The 19,998-nt window shown below is 42.3% G+C and overlaps 1 protein-coding gene across 3 annotated transcripts in view; it reads left to right on the forward strand.

The window, feature by feature from the left end:
• Window positions 1-19,998, forward strand: part of mpp7a (MAGUK p55 scaffold protein 7a) — a 138,518-nt gene that overhangs the window by 57,904 nt on the left and 60,616 nt on the right. For all 3 annotated transcript variants that reach the window (XM_056364129.1, XM_056364130.1, XM_056364131.1), the window contains exons 4-5: window positions 2,781-2,858; window positions 12,362-12,442. In XM_056364129.1, the coding sequence (XP_056220104.1) occupies window positions 2,781-2,858; window positions 12,362-12,442 (159 nt within the window). The remainder of the gene's footprint in view (window positions 1-2,780; window positions 2,859-12,361; window positions 12,443-19,998) is intronic.

The raw sequence follows: 19,998 nt of genomic DNA on the forward strand, positions 1-19,998 counted from the left end.
CGGAGAAGCCTCAGATTCCCAGTCTCTGGTTCTGCTGTGTGTCCTAGAGCGGCACTCCAGTCTGAGCTAAGCTGTCCTTGGCTGTAGTACACTGCCTCTCACTGTTTTAAATTCCACCAGGCCACTTCTGGTGTTTGCCAGGAGAGCTGCTGCCTCACCAAGGGGACAGAGAACGCGCTATGCAAAAAGCGGGGTAATGACTTTAAAATACATTACTGCGTCATGGACAGGCACTTGGAAAGTGTCCTGAACTGTAAATAAAAGCATTTCAATCTCGCATTTGCTCACGAAGCAGAGGAGAAATTCCACAGTAACTGAGTAAGTCGAGGTGGTGGAGCAGCAACTACCTAAGCAGATGTCACCAGGACTGTGGTATGTTGGAGCGCTGAAGACACTGGCAACCTCTCTCATTTATTTCATCTGTTTTCTTACAAAGATGATCAGGACAGATGAAGTAACCGGAGCTGCCTGCCTGTCCTTTTACGGCCTTCTACTGTAGAGGAACAGACAGAGGAGAGGAGTCAGAGCGCAGGGTGGAGTTGTTGGGACTTCATGAATGCTAGAGAGTAACTGTTCAAATATGATGTGGCTATGTGAAATTAAACAGATGAGGATGAAAATTTCCAGCAATTGCCCCAAAGTGGCAGTCTTACATTTGATGCCATAAAACATGGAACATACTGACAACAGTTTAACTAAACATTGGAGTCTACTCATTCTTGTGTTATTCCAGTTTTTATCTCTGTCTCCAACCTTATCAATACTCTCCTGCACCTCTCCAAGCCGTTACACACCTACTGCATTGCTTGTTTTTAACTTCACATCCCAGCTGTCTTGTTCGAGGGTCCACAAGTTGCAGCCCTTTTGCGCTCTACAGCTGAGCTGAGCAACCATCGGCCTCCCTCAGGCCTTCAGCAGATTACCTCCACGACACGCCTAATGCACCATGTTTTATAGCCGAGTAATGTCGGCTTTACACAAGGATTTGAACCTCTAAGCTGACCTTGAAACATGGCTGCTCTGTTGGCCGAGACACAGTCCTAACAGGCGGTGATTTATCACCAGGGTCTGTGTGGATAAGTCGAGCTGAAATGGCAACCTGTTTAAGGCCGACAGCTGAACTGGAATTTTGATGGGAAGGGAGGAGTTTATATTTATATGCAAAGGCATTTAACATATAGTTCTCTTGCATTTTTATTACCAGAGAGTCATAAAAGAGATTTGGGTTGCTCACATTAGCTTGTTTGTGTATTGTTGTGAATGACATCATGTTTTGGGTTTCAAGACGTTTTCTCTGGTGGTTATCAAAGACAGATGACAGCTTGAAAAGACTGAAATGAACTCATCTACACATGTTGGATTTCTTTTTTGCTAATCAGAGCTTCCCCAAATTTTTAGCCAGGGGCCAAAAGCACTAAAAAAACATTTCCCAGGCGAAAGTCATTAGAAGGGACAGATTCGATCATGTGATTGTGTAATCTCACAGCACTCACCTCGTTCCATGCAGTATTATCACAGTACACACAGTGCTGCTACTGCAGAATGCTGTCTTGCTAAATATCTTTTGCGAAGTGAGGAGGAAAAATTATGTTGAACAGTCTTAAAACAGATGTTTTAATTGCACATAGCATCTGTAGCTGCTCAGAGTGTGACAGCAAACAAAATGCTTTTCTTGTCACTTTCTGTCCCGCTGAATGATTTTCTGTGGCAAACTGTCACCGCTCCATCTGTGTGTCTACATGTGTGTGTATAAGCTCCCACATGTGTGGAGTTGGCCCCGCAGACACTGAGCTGGCCCAGGGGCCTCTCTGTCACTCTCTCCTCAGCCAGAGGGCCTTCTGTTCCACCATCGTGCTGGAATGCTTTCTGGGACATCCAGCTGGATCTCTAGGCCCTGGGCCCAGCTATCAGTCAGACCCATGGCCTAGCTCCCCTTCACCATGCTGGGCTGACGAGAGACTCAGGAGTGGCTTTTTGGAGGATGGTCGTCCGTGTCTGTTCTCTGATGGGACCTGACAGCAGCCTGTAGGCCGCATTCCTGCACAGCTGCTCTTAAATCACATATGGGATGGTTGTAGTATTTTTTTTGTGTGTAGGCTGGAGAAGTAGTGTGCGACTGTGTTTGACTGCGTGTGCGTGGGCACAAGCGTGCGGTTGTGTGCATAAATTATTCCTCTCAGTTTCATATATCAGTTTTTGAGTGATGAAGTGTTTTCGTGTGTGTAAATGAGTAAACGTTAATGCACGAGTCGAGGCTACTTTCCATTTTAGTAACTCTCCAGAGACACAGATTTGTCTCCCTACATTGTGCAGTTCCAGTGTTGAGGCTGATAAGGAAATGTTTAACCAATTTCACCAGACTGTTGAAATGATTTGGAGTCCTTGCTGGGCCACTAGGGCATATCGAATGCATGGTGGAAAACTGGATTGTTTGCACAGCGCCTTCACTAGCTGAAATACTTAGAATACTCTGTTGTGCTCAGTAGAGAGAGTGAGTAAGTGTGTGTGTCTGTGTGTGTGTTTTTGGTGTCTGAGAGTGAGATTTCTAGTCCTTCTGATCTAATGTGAGTCATTGCTAGTTTAAGGTGGTGTGGACAGAGGCTGTACATGTTTTCATACATGTGTGCTTATAGCTGTGCACATGGGTCTTTGTGTGCACTCCTGGCTCACACGTGTGGGTGTTTGCTCAGGGAGGCCTTGCTGTGGCGTCTGCAGCCCGATGTTGACCTCCTTCTTCTCCTTCTCTCTTCCTCACTGATGAACACAATCTGTCCTTTCAGATCCATGAGCGGCTGCAGCATTACGAAGAGAGCAAACCCGTCCCCGTCTTGGACAGCGCTGCAGCTCTGGCCCATGAAGTAAGTTCTTTTTTTTGGAGGAAGGCTTCTATTTATTTGGTTGCAACTACTTATGGTTGACAAATGAAAGAATAAAAAACACGACTAAGTGTCACAGTAAGGTGTTGGGCCATGATGCGCCTCCAAAACAGCGTCAGTGTGTCATTTGATGTTTTGATGATGATGCTAGAGAGCACTGTCTAACATGAGGGTTAAAAACCTACAGACTACTCTGGCAGCTGATTCATGTGTCACACCCTCAAGCGCCACAGCCATTACTGTGGTGGCAGAACTGAACACATTTACACTGACAGTGGAAACAGAGAGGTGTGTATGTGGAAGTTATTCCATCTGTCTGAAACTAATTATGACAAAGGATTTGAGAAAAAAAAAAAGAAGACATTTCTGTCTGACCTCCACAATCTGGATGTGAAACAGTGAAACAGTGCTGTGTTGCAGCTAATTAAACCCAGAAGGAATTACTTGCTAGTTTAAGATTCAAATCATCGAATTCCACGATCCCTTGCTTTGTAATCAGAAGCAATAAACCATTTAATAAAAACTGGAAACGTTTCAGCCAGGAAACGTAATAATGTACCAAGCTAGCAGGAGGTATGCAGGGTGGCGGCTCACCATCAGCCGCGTGTAACAAGATCACTCGGTCAATAGCAGCCCCATTGTAGGCGAGCTCATAAAGCGTTTGAAACATGAGGATTTAATAATAACAGAGATTAAGTGAAGTCAAATTGATTTCATGGAGTGGAGGATTGTGGATTTTACTTTTGTTTTTCCCAAAGTCTCAGTTTGTTGTTGGAGCAGCTGATAACAGAGCGGGAAAGATGCCGAGCCGTCTGTGAAAACTGGACTAAATTTTGATGTTGAGAGAATTGTTGAGATGAAGGTACTGCCGCGGTAACGGCGGCTTGTTTATTTCCACAGATAACCTCAGATTTGTCTGTAGATGTGTGGTCGGGTTGGGATCTGGTGACTGTGAAGGCCGTAGTCTGTGATTCACATCATGTTCATACTCATCAAACTATTTAGTGAGTTTTTTTGTCTTATATAATAAGACTCTGCATTTGTTATGTTTCTCCGCTCGTTTATCGAGGTTTTTCCCTAAATTTGTCTCTCGCCTACACTCACATTACGTCTTTTTTCTCTTGCCTGCTCTGTCTTACTGTTTGTGTTTGAAAAACCAAGCGGACATGATTTGCTTATACTCAAATCCAGAGAGACTTAGTATAAGCAGGTACGTAGTTTGTCTTGCAGTACAACAGCCCGGTTGTGCAGATTGAACGCAGAAACTTCAGATCACAAGCGCCAAGTGCCTCTTTATCGCGTGTCTGTAACACATACAACCACACAGAGTTACACATACATACCCTTGACCCGTCCCAGTAGCGTGCAGTCGCCTCGACAATGTTTATCCTCTTTCACCTCTTACCCTGGAGTGAACTCTGCACTGTCCCCCTCTCAGATTTTGGTTCTCAGTTTGGTCTCTGTTACAATAACACTGCACTGTCCCTTCTCTACACCCACCTCCGCCTACCCTGCCACATGCTCTCTGCCCAAACATCTAGCTGTACACCATGAAATCAAAAACCCAGCTCTGCAAAGACAAACTGATCATTTTCCTTGGGCACAGGCCGGATAGAAGGGCCAGTCATTCAGAGGAAGGCTGAAGATGGATGGGCGCACCATGACGGACGACAGCAGATGATTGAGTTCCGTCTAGTAAACAGAAATCGGTGAAGGAGAGAACGCAGGAAATATTCAGATTTAGAGACAGGAAGCATCATAGCGGCGTCGCCTGTGGTGTGCACTCCTTCTTCACTGGTTAACCTGTAAATGAGGCATCATCAAACACCACTGATGATGCTTTTCTTCCACTGGCCCAGTCACTCTCCTCAAGCTGTGAAAGATATTTAGTCTGATTTATTACATAAATGACCAGCATCCGGACATTTGTTACTGTATTGTTCATCTGCAATATTTATCGAAAGCCGTGCGTGCACATAAGCTCACATCCACATGTGCACACACACACACACACACACACACACACACACACACACACACACACACACACCCACACACACACCTGTGTAAACCCAAGAACCAGCCTGGCATGGTGAATGGAGAGGAGGAAAAGTCCTTTTACTGGTGTGTGGTTTTGTTTGAAATCCCCAGCTCTGTTTATTGTAATCAAAGTGCCTCCGACTATTCCACCCCTTCTAAAGAGGCCACAGCCATACATCATCCTAATTAGTACTGAGTCAAGGGAGAGACGAGAGAAAGAGGGGCTGAAGTCCTTACAGTCGGTTGGGGTAAAGCCCGAGGAGGAGAGAGTCCAGAGTGTCCTGAGACTGTCACGAAAGTTAGGCCGTCTTGTGGTCTAGAGCGGTTTTCCTGACCTTGCAGGCCACAAGTGTCAGTGCAGGAGCCAGCACGTTCCATCCCGGAGGGTTCACACACACCAGTGCAGATGACAGGAGTCCCAAACCATCCAGGACCCTTAACCAAACCAGGATGCCTGAGCTTGAATCAGCAGGGACAATATTCTCAAAAATACATTTTACTGCTCTTTTTCTTTCTGTGTTTGTTGTACCCTGCTGTTAGAGCTGGCAAAGGACGCTGCTAACCAGATAACACCAGAACAAGAACTCCACGAGATTCAAGCAGACAACAGAGTGTGAGGGATCGCTTCTGTTTCTCTTTCCTAAGTCTTTGCTTTGCCTCCCCAGGTTGTGGCAAGAGTCCATAGACTGTTGAAGAGACCCCCAACAATCAACCCCCATCTTGCCTCCCACCTTTACAGATTTTCTTTCTCCTTCTTTTTGTCAAATTACAGACTTTCAAATTTATGCTTCCTGGTAAATGCCCCGCAAAGCGTCTCCCTGGGATTATCAGATATCGGGATAAAGCCCAGAGATGGTGTATCAAAGCATCTCACAGCACACCGCAGTCCTGGGCCCCCCCCCCCCTTTCTTGGCTAGTCAAAAAAAAGAAAAGCTCCCAACCGGAGCGTTGCGATGTATTTTTAAAGCAGATTGTTTTTCACCCATGTCACCGCTCCAAATGAAGGCTATTGAAGTGGTGGATGAGGACTGAAGTGCAACGGGAGAGATCTACAGTTAGATGAAATTCTTTTCGGGCTTGGGTTTCGGGTAATGGCGGCTTAATTTATTGCCTAACATAAAATGACACTTCAACCCTCGTCTGCCCCCGGTTGCACTGTCTAGCACACACAGCAGGTGACTGCCACTGCTCAAGCAACCCAGCACAGCCAGTGCCCAGGGCATAGGTGCTGTATTACATCCATATTAAGACATGTCAGTGGGTGACTGTACACACACGTTTATGGGTGTACATAGACTTTCATTGCTACACTCACAACCTCCTTATAGCGCTCATTAAGAGTGAAATAGAAGCACTCTTGCCCCATTGTGGAATATAAAATACCACATTACATTAATCTAAAGGGGCAAATCAGCCTCATACATGAACCTGCTCTCTAAGTTTCAGGCTGCCGTTCTGATCTGTGTCTCTCAATCCTGTCAAAAGCTAAACATCCCACATCAAGCTGAATACCAGCCCCATCACTTGACTTAAGACTGTCCGTCCTGGTGTCTCAGTTGTGTCCTTCTCCCCTCGAAACGCCCTTCCCCTCCTCTGGCTCGCTTCCCAACATCTTTATATTCACCCAAAGACCTGCTGTTACCTGAGAAGACCACTGGGTGCCATCAGAGAGCACTGGTCTACAGTCCATACCTATAACTAGAAACACACACACCCAGAGAGAGAGAGAGAGGGAGAGAGAGGGCTTCATCAGTGTCAGGTGGCTCCTCAATGTTAGTTTTTACTGTACAGTAAATTAACGTTCCACAAGCCTTTGGCTGGCCCAACATTGTAAAAATGTAAATGAAGCCATCAGAAAATGACCCAGTTAATGTTGGCTAGAGATTAAATCTAAGGATTTAAGATGAAGAAAAAAAGAAAAGTTGTGCTCCAGTTTTGAATTTCAGGGTCAGTAATGATTATCAAAAATTATCTTTTTTGTTGCTGTTTTAATACTGAAGCAGTGACTGGTGGTATTGCTCTCGTGGTTGAAAAACTGTGAGGTAGACATTAGGGGAAACTCTTTAGATTGACCCGTTTACTTTCCCACTGTAAATACAATTCTTATAAAAAAAATTGTAGAAAACACATTTCTTCTTCTTCCCTAAAATGCTAACAGAGGGTCTAATATAACTTCATGTGACTGTGTGTGACCCAATTATACTTGCAGTGAACTCTGAAGCCAGTGTAAGAAAAGGATCCAGATAATCATCATCTGAAACCTCTTTATCTGAATAATAACACTATGACTTTCTCGTTTTTTTGAAGGATAATATATCGGTCACTGATTTATCATGCATCTTTAGTATTAAGATCTGAGATACAGACTCGTGCAGACGTTTCACCTTGTTGTTCAAAGCTTTGGAGCGTCTGCAGCTTTTTTTTTTCTTATTCTTTTTATCCTTATCTAGCTGAAAACAGAGGGTTAGATTTCCACAGGGCTCACACACAGTATGCAATCATACACATATAACTTCTAAATTTATGTTTGAGAAAGCTCAATCTGTAAATAAGCATGCCTGTAGGCCTGCAAGTCATTATTACTAGTTAAAATACAATTGCATCTTAAATCCACTGATATACTTCATGTATTTCATGAAGGACCCCATTAAAAACACATTTGGATTGAAGTCACTTTTAGGAAACACTTTCTTCTGACACTCAGTCTCTTTAGATTAGATTATTTGCATGAGAAAAAATCATGTATTCATTATTTCCTTTTTAATTTTATTTTTGTAAGAGTGTGAGTGCCAGCGTTTAGACCGTAAGACTTTAAAACTTTTATTGAAAGCTATAAAATATAATAATAGGGAAACATCTTTGTGCATAACTGTGTAAAATCAAATCAAAATACTGCCTGAGAATGAATTCCTGAGACGCTTACTGTAGTCAGCCGGTTTATTATTGATCAGTTACAAGAAATGAAGCCAAAGCACATTTTATCCATCATGGATCAAATGGATGACGCTGGCTGGCTGAGATCGGAGTTTGTAAATAAAAGGTTAACATGTTTTAATAGTTTTAATAAAAGCTATTAAAAAAAAAGGTCAGCTTGATGAATTGGCAGCTATATATAAAAGCAGTGAGCCCGCAGCCGTTCAGGGTCAAGGGAGAGCAATAAACTGACATGCTGGGATCAAACTTATGTAAACACTGCAGCACCTGCCATGACATTTAACAAATGAAATACACACCGTCTCAGAGGAGGCCAGCATCTTTTTTTTTTTTTGCCCCCTCCCTCCCTTTGCTGTGATGGTCTGAGGGTGGAAAATGTGATTCGAACAGGGAGGCACGGAGGTAGAGAGCAGAGTGTGTAGTCAGATATGTCCCATCTGTCCGCACTGAGTTATGGGACAAGGTGCTTTAATAGGACAATATGAGGGAGTGGAAATGTACCGTTCATCCTCGCTCTGCCTCCCCCCATCGCTGTAAACAGCTCGTCGATGAGATGATGGACGATGCTGAATCAGAGCAAGTGATGTTCCTTCACTAAAGACCCCGATCGTGACTCGCCTCCATCTCTGTTTCTTTGTTTTCATTTTTATCTCCTCTTCTCCTCCTCCGTTTACACATGTGGCCTCCCTTTCTCCCTGCATCACTTACTCTGACCTTGCAGGGGTTTTTTGTGCATATTTGATAAAGTGAAGTAATGCAAGGTTGGATGAAGTTCAGCTAGAGTAACCTTGACCACTGTGACTATTCATTAGCCGCCCTCCCCCAAGGGAGAGAGGGAGGGGGGCTCTAAACTAACCCCCCCTCAGACATAAGCACATGTTCCTGTCTTCAGGTAAAGTGACATAGCGTCCTCCCTAACCCCAGTCTGACCCTCAGCCCCCTGCCTTTACCACTGCCTCACCTCTGTTACCTTATTCCCACACCACCGGGGTCATTACTCAAACAAACTGTAGGTTTTTCCAACCTCTGTCATCATCCGCCTCAGCATCACACTTAGAGGAGTACACAGTGTTTCCCTGTGTAGCTTATCTGCTGTGTGATGACAACAGAGGCACCAAAATGATCCATGAGTCCTCCGCTTTATGCAAAGACTTTTAACAACTGCAGCATGTGTTTATTATCCAATTAGAAGTTAGAAACTGGACCTTTTTTTTCCACTGTGATTGTATGTTTTTATTATTTGACCTTTAGATTTATCAGTCTTTGCTTATTGAAGTAAAAAACTTCATTGCAGTTGTACCTTATCTTCCATTTTTTTAATCATTAGTGTATATTTTTAATGTTTATGTAAGTATTTTATGTTATCAAGGAAGGATCAAGTTTATTTATAATCCCCAAATTACAAATTTCTAATGTTTCAACATATGTCTATCTTCAGTCCCTCAGTTCAAAAGATAAGGGAAAAAGAGAAAAAAATAAACCAATCCAATGAAATTCTATAAGTTGATAACATCTGATTTTAAGTAGAGCTAGACCAATAAATCATTTAGGCCAATATATCAGCCAATATTAGTATTTTGCAGAAATATCAGTGTGCATGTCAGCTGATAAGAAAATTCATAAAAACATATATGAGCAGCATTGTTAAAAGAAGTTTATTTTTCAACTGAGTGGATGTTTTGAATTCTCAAACACTGATGAGTATCTACCACAAAAATCCTCTATTTGTTGGCAATTATTAATACATTTCATTTTGTTAAACTTTCTCTCTTTGGATTTCAGCTGTTAGTCATTTATCACTCTAATTGAGTGACACTAATTATTTTTCTTTTTTTTTTCATAATATTTTACATCAGTTTTGTGTGCATTTTATTTAAAAATTACATGACTTGACATTATTTATATATATTATATATATTTATTATATTAATTATCATTTAATCTACTAATAATTTTCTTGATTAATTGTTTATACTAGAAAACTGTAATATAATATAATAAAATGTATAATGTATGGTGCCCATTACAGTTTCCTAGAGGCCGAAGTCGCAGTGGTTTTCAGATTATTTCTTTAGTCTAAGCAACGGTCCAAAACACAAAGATATTGTATTTACAATGATGACTGTGGCATTTTGCTTCAAAAATGCCTGAATTGATTATTAAAGTAGTTGCAGATTCATTTTCTAACTTTCATTTAATTAATCTTAAATCAATGCGATTTACATATTCTGAAGTGCAGGCAAAGTGCACTAACTGTGTAGTTTAAATTCCTAACACGTAACAGATAAGTTGACTTGAGCATATTCTTTACTTTATACTTTGAAGTATGTCCAAAAGCTGAATTACTCCACCTGTGGGACGACTCCCATACATCTGGTACAAAATACACATAACCTCACGTACAGTATGATCATCTGTACACACATGTGCTCCTATACCACATATACAGGAGAGGAAACATGAATGTGGATGTGTGATAGCTCCACCTTTCACAGCCTGTGATTTCCACTGGCCCTCTTCCTGTAGTCCACGTTAGCTCCTGATCTCAGATGAGTACAGGCAGGTCTTTGTGTTGGGACGGCTCCTCTCCACACTCATTCCACATTCAGCCACATCCAGCAGGACCATCCATAAATCAGAGTGCAGACGGAGGAGCGTGGCCTGCACTTTAGAGGAAGAGTCACTCGTGTCAGAGCTACTAGATATACATAATGGATGTAGTCCAGCGCAGAGATGCTCTCACAGCTCACATTGTTTCAAAGAGGAGTGGACTGATTTCTTTGGTTCCTGAGAAACAATCTGAGAAGTAATCCTAAAGTTTACTAAATTCAATCAAAAGAAATGAGGCCACAGGTGAGAATTAGATGTCCCATGACAAGATGAGATTTCACCTCCCTCTAAGATGCACCTGATTTAGCACAGTATTAGCTTTCCTGCGTGATGGAAGCCTGTTGTTTGGGGTCACCTGAAAGTACAAGCACAGTCAGTACCCGCCGAGTGTACTCCTGTTTTTTCTGCATAAGCTTTTGAGTTTAGATTAAGATTGTGTTTGTCAGTGTAGGTGTTGATTAAACACAGTCTGAGTCAGGTTCAAGAAGTCTAGAACAGAAAGACGAACTCGACTTTGTCATAATCTTTACTCAGCGGTGGCAGTTTGATCCCTGGACCCACAGGAACAACGTGGGTGGGAGAAGTTCAAGAGCAGCTCTTTCCCTGCTCCCCATTAGCACTTGATCAAGGCCCTTAACACGTAAATGTTGCGGTCGTGCTGAGCAGCTTCCAGGTGTGAGTGTGTGTAAAGGTGGATTTATAGCTATGCATCAAGCTATGGGGCCTGTGCACACAAAATGTTACTACACACTGGAGCAGCTACAGTTACCATGTTGACACAGTGAGAACTATGATCAGTATGGTCAACTTGGGCTGCTTGTGTTTTCTCCTTTAAATTTCCAATGCTGAGGAGAAACTGAATCCAACATGAATCTCTCCTCTGAACCCAAACGGTCAGGACCAATGGCTGCCCGAAGTTCTGTTGGAGGTTTCTTCCTGTTAAAAGAGTTTTTCCTCTCCACTGTCGCCAAGTGCTGCTCATGGTTGGAACCTTACTCTGTAAAGTACCTTGAGATAATGTTGTGATTTCAAGTTCTAGTTCAAAGTAACTTTGCAGCTAGGCTCCACAGAAACGCACCAAACCCTAATGGCCATCAACAAACAGTATGGCTCGGTGGCCAGAGTGATATGTAAGAGTTTGTTGATCAAGATCAAGTGCAAAAGTAAGCAGTATGTGCAAATAAGTGATCTCCAGACAACAATAAAATACTATCTGCCATTTAACAACTGAATATCAGTGGGGACAAAGGAAAACTTTTATCTCTTGGTTCTCATAACAGGCAGACTAAACCGACGGCCTGAGGGTAACAGTTCAAACTCTGTCTGAAGAGGCTTATCTTGGCACTCCACAGGGGAAGTAGCCTTTCTAACTACCTGCCTGTTATAGCGGTCTGTAACACGGGCTGGTCTCATTTGGTGCTATAAAAAATAAAATCGAATGTAATTCATTAGAATTCAGTGAAGCAAAATCTCAGTTATCTTTTCCTTTTCAGGATTACAGTATCCAGCACAGAAGTCTCTTTTGTAAACCTTCTGCTCACCTCCATCACTTTATCTCTTTATCACAGTGAAGGAAAGATTGTAACCATGGCGATTGCACTGCAATATTCAGTAATGAGACGAGGCAAACCTTCCCCCTGGCGCTCATATCACCAAATAAATAATTAATATAATTTAAAACAGTGTTGCCTTACCATGTACATGCATCATCAGGTGAGCTATAGATCTTTATAAATCAAAACCTACTCCATTGGTATTTATGGCAGAACTGCTGTTGAACAAATGGCAAGAAAGGGGTCGTATTTTTGATTTCTAATTTTCCTATCAGCATGTTTAATATACTTTCCTGACATATTGTTTTGTAGATGCATTTTGTGACCAATGTGTATTCTCCTCTTTAGTTGTCTGGGGAGTTGGAAAGGAAACCAGCCAATGGAGAAATCAAGGAGCTTCTCAAACTACTGGCCAAACCCCACATCAAGGTGAGTTTGGCTCCTGTTCTTCTTTATTGTCCATAACCACATATTGTTTTTGTGGAGGACAACAGTATTGTCCTAACAAAAATCAAAATATGGTGCTGTTCTGTTAAGCAAAAAATGAATCAAACACAGACTTTGGCTCCTATTCTAACTGGTATCATTACACAAACAGTGTGGATTGCCGTTTACTGTTTCTACAGTACCGGCAAGTGATGTGATGATCATGCTGTACACAAAATAATACAGCTGTTAGATCTAGGACGTTCTTTTTCTTGTCCTCTTGGCTGCAGCCACTGGCCTCATTAGCCAGATGCAGACAGCTACGCAATAAATTTACACATTGTTATTTTCAAATGCATAACTTCAGCCATCCGTCAGGCCCTCCAGGTGTCTCAGCCAGACAGAGCTGATAGAAGGAGAGCTGGACGAGCTCCTTTATAACACACTGTCATCATGCTTATTTGGGCTTTGCCAGAAACAACAGCTCAGTATGAAGTCCTCCCCCCCACCACAATATACACACACACACACACACACACACACACACACACACACACACTTACAGTACATACAAATATCCAATACCTCTCAGCATCAGCTTTGTGAAGAGACAGAGTTCCCAAAAGCATTAGACTCAGAAGTAGATTTGTCAGTGTCTATACTAGTGATGTAATGATTCATTTTCTTTTTTAAATTTCTGCCAGTATAACATTACACACACACACACACACACACACACACACACACACACAGGAAAATTAACTGGTAATTATACAAATACACAAAGAAGGGTCATGAATAATTGAGGTTAGGGCTGTCATGATATCAGATTTTCACTTCACGTTTATCATGGCCAAAAATATTCATTGCGATATCTATAAAAACTTTGAAATGAAAACAGAAAATAATGGTAATGCTATCAGTCAAACTCATCTTTAACTTTGTTTATTGTGTGTTTTGTCTCTTTTTTGGCCGATGAATTAGACTTAAATAATAGTGAAGGGAGGTGGAGAGAGTGTGTAACTGCACAAAGGCGTACAAAAATTACAGTTACACTTAATGGATAATGAAAAGGCAACCAGATGAAGGGATAAACAAAAGATCCACAAGGCCAAACATCTGCTGTCACTATTTTATCATATGTGCATTTTTTTGTTATTAAGTTATTTTTTGGGCTTTTTTTATGCCTTTATTAGAGTAGCAGTGACAGAGAGACTGGAAGGATGAGGGTGAGAGAGGGAGGAGATGACATGCAGCAAAGGTCCGTGGCTGCTGCAGTAAGGACTGAGTCCTAATGGTACATGCTGTACCAGGTGGGGCGCCTCGGTGGCTCACCTGGTAGATGGTGTACCATTAGGACTCAGTCTTACTGCATCCTTAAAATATGAATTACATCACTAGTATAGACATTGAAAAATCACGAGTATCACGACAACCCCAATTGACATCATCAACACAATCAACACAAACATGATACCACATTGACATATAATGATGGACACGCACTCAAACAAACGCTCACACAGCAGCTATCCTGAAGACAACTCATATCACAGCCCCGCTCTCTGTCTTAGCTACGTAGGGAGGTTGTAATCTCCTTCGTCTCTGTCAAGCTCAGAGTGAAATGCGGCGACAAACGATTCAGTGCGCTCGCCATGAAGCATGCCTGTGTCAGAAATCCCGCGTTTATTATTTTAATTATGCTTACGGCGAAGGTATTTGGCATGACAAGGGGTCAATCCATCAAAACACTAAGCTTTGTGTCATCGATCGGGAAGCTCAGCAGCTTCAACTGATGAGGTGAGGAGAGGTGAAAGTAGGAGACGGGACTGAGGGCCAGGTGTACACACACACTGTCCAACAGACATGGAGCTAGTGGATCAGGTGTTCATAGCTAAAATTCATATTTAGCATTTGGGTGACATTCATATGTGGAAATGAATTTAATAAGCATCACATATTTTCCAATTGGACTTTGATCTAAACAAACAGATTGGAGTTTTCGGTTTATTGCCATTTTCTTAGAGTACCTGCATTTTTTCCTCTTTCCCTTTTTCTGCTTTGGTTCCTGCCACCTGGCAACTCAACAGCCCCAAAGTTGATTTCAGAGTAGTTCTACTTTAAAGGTATTTGTAAGTTTTCTTATTCCTACATAGCTAACGTTAGCATTAACAGTTGCTGAAATGCTGTGAGTTCAGCATCAAACTTCATTCCTTTACTCACCAACAGCTGTCTCCAGAGGTGGAAAGCAACACCAGTGTTACCTCTTGTCTCTATCACGTGTTTTCTGCTACTTCAGTTAGCTTGCTAACCAGCTAGCCCCGGCCCATCTCGTCAATGTCCGATACATCTTGTCTTGTAAACGCAACGATGGCTGAAGCTCTTGTCAAGTGACAATCACCACCACCTGCTCCTGACAAGAAATCATGTTCGGCAGCAGAGAAAACTTACAAATAGCCCCTTTAACTTAGATGGCCATGCAGTTTAATTTAGTTAAAGAGTTTGAAGATTTATCCAAAGCCAAAACACTGCACAGCAGCATATAATAGAATATATACATATTTTTTTGTCAGAGCCCCCAAATAAGGGCTGCATTTTTTTTCAACGCAGGGCTGAAGCTGGTCTAAACATGGCCATAGCATTTCTGTTTGTGTTCATTGCATTGCCCATCAGCAAGCCTCTGAATTCAGCCCTACTGAGATAAAAGAGCAATTTAACAGCAGCTGAAAATGTTGTTCTTTCTGGCCTGCAGTGATGATGCAGGGCTGTAGAGCTGTACTCCATGGTGCGTCACTACACTGTGACATCACTGTGAGGCGTGGTTACAGGTGCAACAAACCTGAAACTCTGAACCAGAGAGGGCAGTAAAATACCTCCCTTCAGCCTGGTATCAGATTATGCTGATTTAGCAAATGAAATTACTGAATGGTAAATCTTCTTCATTAGTAAGACGTAATTAATTAAAACCCATAAAACATCTCAGTAACCTCTTATGGCTTTTTGTGTTACAGTAAATATGAGAGAAAACATTATCACCTCTGCATTGGTACCAAGTCCAACCTCAGCTTTGTCTCCTCAGGAAGAGTCACAGCAATATTTACTTGTTTTTGCTCTTCGTTTATTTTGTTTCTCTTTTCCATGCTGTTGCTCTGTTCTCCCACCACCTCCACACACCACTCAGCCGACCTCAGCTCTCAGTGCAGAACGAGGTCAGCCAAACGATTTTACGCGAAACAATGGAAAATATTTGGCTACTGCTTCCTCTGCTGCACCTCTGCAGACAGCACTGTTATAAGCACAGAAGCAACTGAGGACAGGAACCTGCTCATCAAAGAATTGATATAGAGCACTACAAGTCAAAAACTCTTTTTTTTTTAAAAAAAAAAGAAGCTCTTTTTGTCAGAGAAAGCTATTTTATGTGTTCTGACATAAATCTACAGCTACATTGTTTCCCTGTCCTGAGGTCCTTTTTAAAATGAATAAGAAAAAACATTTTAAAGAAGAACCTTTTCTGACTTCTGTGAGCTTCAGTACGTCAGTTTTCAAGAGAAGGAATCACACCTGGTTTTGTCAAGTTCAGCGTTTGACATCTGCATGTGTTCACACACTTGCACATTTTCTCAACTTTATGACCTCTACTCTTGCATGTTGGTTTAAGTCCATCACCATCTTTTGAGCATGTGTGCCTTAAACTGCCGGGCTAAACACTCCTGCTGGCTTCAGCGGGAACATTGGGTCAACGGTAGATTAGTTCCAGCATCTTGGTTTGGAGGAAGGGCTTTCACTGTACTATACTGAGGTATGGAGGCTCTTGCCGTTTTCTTGACATTGGGTCTAAAACCGTAGGCAGCATGTGGGCTTCAAGAATGAAGTATTAAAACATTGCTCTCTTTCTGCCTCCATCTGTCCTCCAGGGCACTTGATACCGTACCAGCCAGGCCCAGTGTAAATCACAGGGCCGGGGGTGTAAAACACAAGCAGATGGCTGTTGCTTTTGAATGGCGTCTCTGTGCGATAGTAACTGTATCACTCTTAATTATGGCTGAAATGATCCATTCCTAGGGTGGGGATATAAATCAAGCTCTTTAAAACTCCCCACTCTCTTTCTCTCCCCTTCTCGTTCTTGCCTTCCCTTTCTGCCTCAAACTTTCTCGTTTACGATTTGCACATGAAAAAACAACTTTCGCCCATATTAGCCCCCCTCAGCAAGACTAATATTGACAGTGATGAAAGTGCCAATTATGATGGCCGGCTGTTTCCGCCAGCGTGTATGGAGGGAGGTGTGTGTATGCATGCTTGCTGCGTGCCGAGGATCAAGGCTTAAAGAGGGTGGGCGTCAGTGTCATATCCCAGCTGGCCTACAGCAGTGTCTCCAAAGCAGAACGCTCACAGCGGGGTCCCTCCCGCCATAGGAAAGCAGTTACCCTGCACCGATCCTGTGCCGCCAGCTGAAAAACGAGTGGGCCAGTGACAGGGCCGGGGGCTTTAATGAGAGGCCAATGCCAGGAATGTACGGGCAGGTTTATTTTGTCAAGCACAGTGATCTGTTTTTCTAGGATCCCTATTATGCCTAATGAACACAAACACACGAACCGAGAAAGGACAGGATGCCTGGAAAACAAGGGTGGTTTCGCTTCCCTTCATCTTTCTTTCCGTCTCTCACTTTCCCTCTCTCTCCTCTCCTCTCCTCTTCGGGCCTCAGCTGCAGGGCCTATACATGGATGTGACTCCAGATTTGATTAGGCAGCTAATCCACCAACACCGAGGCATAACAAGACCCACTGACTCATATCAGCCCAGGAGGAAAGCTTCCACATATAACCGCGTGTTGTGTAAAACATTTGTACCTGTGTGGTTCCCCATGTCAACAGTCACCAGCCAGGGCATGTACCATGTGCTATCTATTAGCATGGAGCTGTTTTGGTACTTCCTAGAAAGTTTTCACAAGGAATTAGCTGTGGCTCTGTTACGGGTTGTTAGGCGCAGCCATGGGGGAGGATGTGGCGGTGGGGAGCAATGCCAGATTTAAGGAAGTGCCATCAGTGAGAGGACACTCAGAGGTCAGGATATTAGGCCTGATGGATGTAGTTCAGAGGAAACAGCAACTGGCAGGTTACTGGAGGAAAGGTTGAGGAGGGAATGTGTAGAAAGAAAGATCCTAACACTAAAATTTTTCTATGAAAAACTGAATGTTTCATACTATATCTTTACTACTGTGGCAACCAACTTCCCTCTGATCTAAGTCTAATTGTTTGTGTGTTAATCGATTAAAGGTCAAGTCTATAGAATGTCAGAATATAGTATGATGCCCATTTTAATTCCATATTTCTTGTTTGGTCAACCAACAGTTAATAATCAAAGGTTTTTCAGTTTACTCTGATATAAAACAGAGAAAAGCTGGATCAAACAAATGTTTTATTGATTTTTGTTTGATTTATGACTTGAACAGTTGAGTTCAAGTTGAGTTTGAGTTTCAGACAAATGACACACAAATAGAAATGGAAAATCATACCCAACAATGGCAAAATCATTGATCATTGTTGTTTAATTTTGTGTCAATTAAATGATTGACAAATTGTTTCAGCACCAGTTCAGTCTCATTCTATGAACTAATGCTGCACAGCGTAAGAAAAATACTGCAGCTCTGCTTCCTCTTGGGCACCAGGCCCACCCTGCTGAGAGGCTGATGGACGCCTGGCTGACCCACATGTTGTCGCGACACAGATCAGGTGCTGTGACTGACAGTTAGATACCATAAAGAGAGCCACAACGCCGCATGCATTCAACCTCAAACTCAAAAAATCTTCTTTCTCTGGGTTTGTTGTTAGTGCCTGGGCCAGCTTTCACCAAAGGATGTTTTCAGAAAACTGTGGGAATTCGATACAATGCCAGATTCAAAATAGGTTTTCTTGTGCCCCCTGTGGGGGGGGAAATGAGAAAAAGAAGGTAAAGAAAACAGAAAAGAAATGGTGGCCACAAAGTCAGAAGCTTTCTTCTGTAAATATTAGTTCCCTGATATTTTATTCACTGAATCAAGTGCTGCTTCCATTCATTGGCTATATCTCCGTTATAAAGCCATATACGTTTACACGTGGTGCTCATGTAACATAACTGATCTCATCACAACAACTGCAACCGCAGACTCTCCATCCCTGCCTTGACATGGTGCTATGAACATAATTTATTTGTTATATCGAGCACAAATCTGAGATCCCATTCCCATTCACTTTCCTTTTATTGACCTCATCTGCAAACAGTTTTGGTTTTCCAACGTTTCCAAGAGGCTATTTCAATACCATAATGACAGCATCCCCAGATATACAATACAACAAAAAAGTGTGTGTTTATGAACAGTGCAGATGAAAGCCAGGAAAACATTGTTAGGCCTGTTCTGAGAAACGCAAAAACTGATGCTGGGAAGATTTTGGGAAAATTCCATGAAAGATAAAACTGAAGTGGAGGATTAATGGCATTTGAGAGAAGTTTGGACACGAGGACCAAGAAAACAAGAGAAATTCAGGGAGGAGAGATGAGAAAGAGAAAAATGTGGAATTAAATTTGTGTTCTTCTGGGATTTTGAATTTTTTTGTTCTTGTTTTGTCTGGTCTGCACTGCTCTGGCGGATTAGTTTAGAGTTAGAACCCTCTTTAGGGTTAGTATCACTGTTAGATTTAGAGTAAAAGTTGACATCAGGTATTAGGGTAAGTGAGTTAAAGAAAAATGATGGTCCATTACAACTTGGATATTACTTTTCTAGCTTTGGCCATCGTTTTTACTGGCTATGATTATGATGTACCCATCAAAGTAATCGCTGAGATATGGGAACACGGCAATCTGTGCTACAGCAAAGTCCGACAGGAACAAGAAACACAAACAGACAGATGATCAGACAGCTAGTGAACAAGCCAGCAGTTTAGATAGATTATTTAACCTACTAAATGTAGAGCTTCACTTCAAAGTTAAGCCAGGGTGTTCCTGGATGTACCCACCTTGCGAGTGTCTTCCGATAGCCTGCATGTGAGGCGTTTAGGGGACATCTTTAAATTCTCAACCTTTGGGAAACACTGAACTTATGCCTTTATTAAAGATTGGACAGTAGAGAGGTGGAAATCAGAGGCAAGAGAGAGATGGGGAATGATGTGCATCAAGGACAGGACAGGACTTTCCCTGTCATACAATGTTCATATAATGTTATTAATACTGATAGAAATGATGGTAAAAATACAAAAGTAATACCAAAGTTGTAACAAACTGGAATGATCCTTTAATCATCATCATCAGGACCAAGGGAATAAATAATAAAAAAAATAAATTCTCACAAGTATACAAGATAAACTCTGTGCGTGCGTGCGTGTGTGCGTGCGTGCGTGCGTGCGTGCGTGCGTGCGCCTGGTCAGCTTGTCTCTCGGTGGATCCCAGCCACAGAGACCCAGTTATGTCTCCTACACTCATCTGCTCCCAGTTAGCAACATCTTGAACGCTGTACTGCAGCATGCTCCCATGTCATAAAACACACTGCTCCTCTTCTCACCATATCCCTCTCTCTCTCTCTCTCTCTC

The sequence above is a fragment of the Seriola aureovittata genome, chromosome 20 (assembly GCF_021018895.1).
Source record: "Seriola aureovittata isolate HTS-2021-v1 ecotype China chromosome 20, ASM2101889v1, whole genome shotgun sequence".
Classification (NCBI taxonomy): domain Eukaryota; kingdom Metazoa; phylum Chordata; class Actinopteri; order Carangiformes; family Carangidae; genus Seriola; species Seriola aureovittata.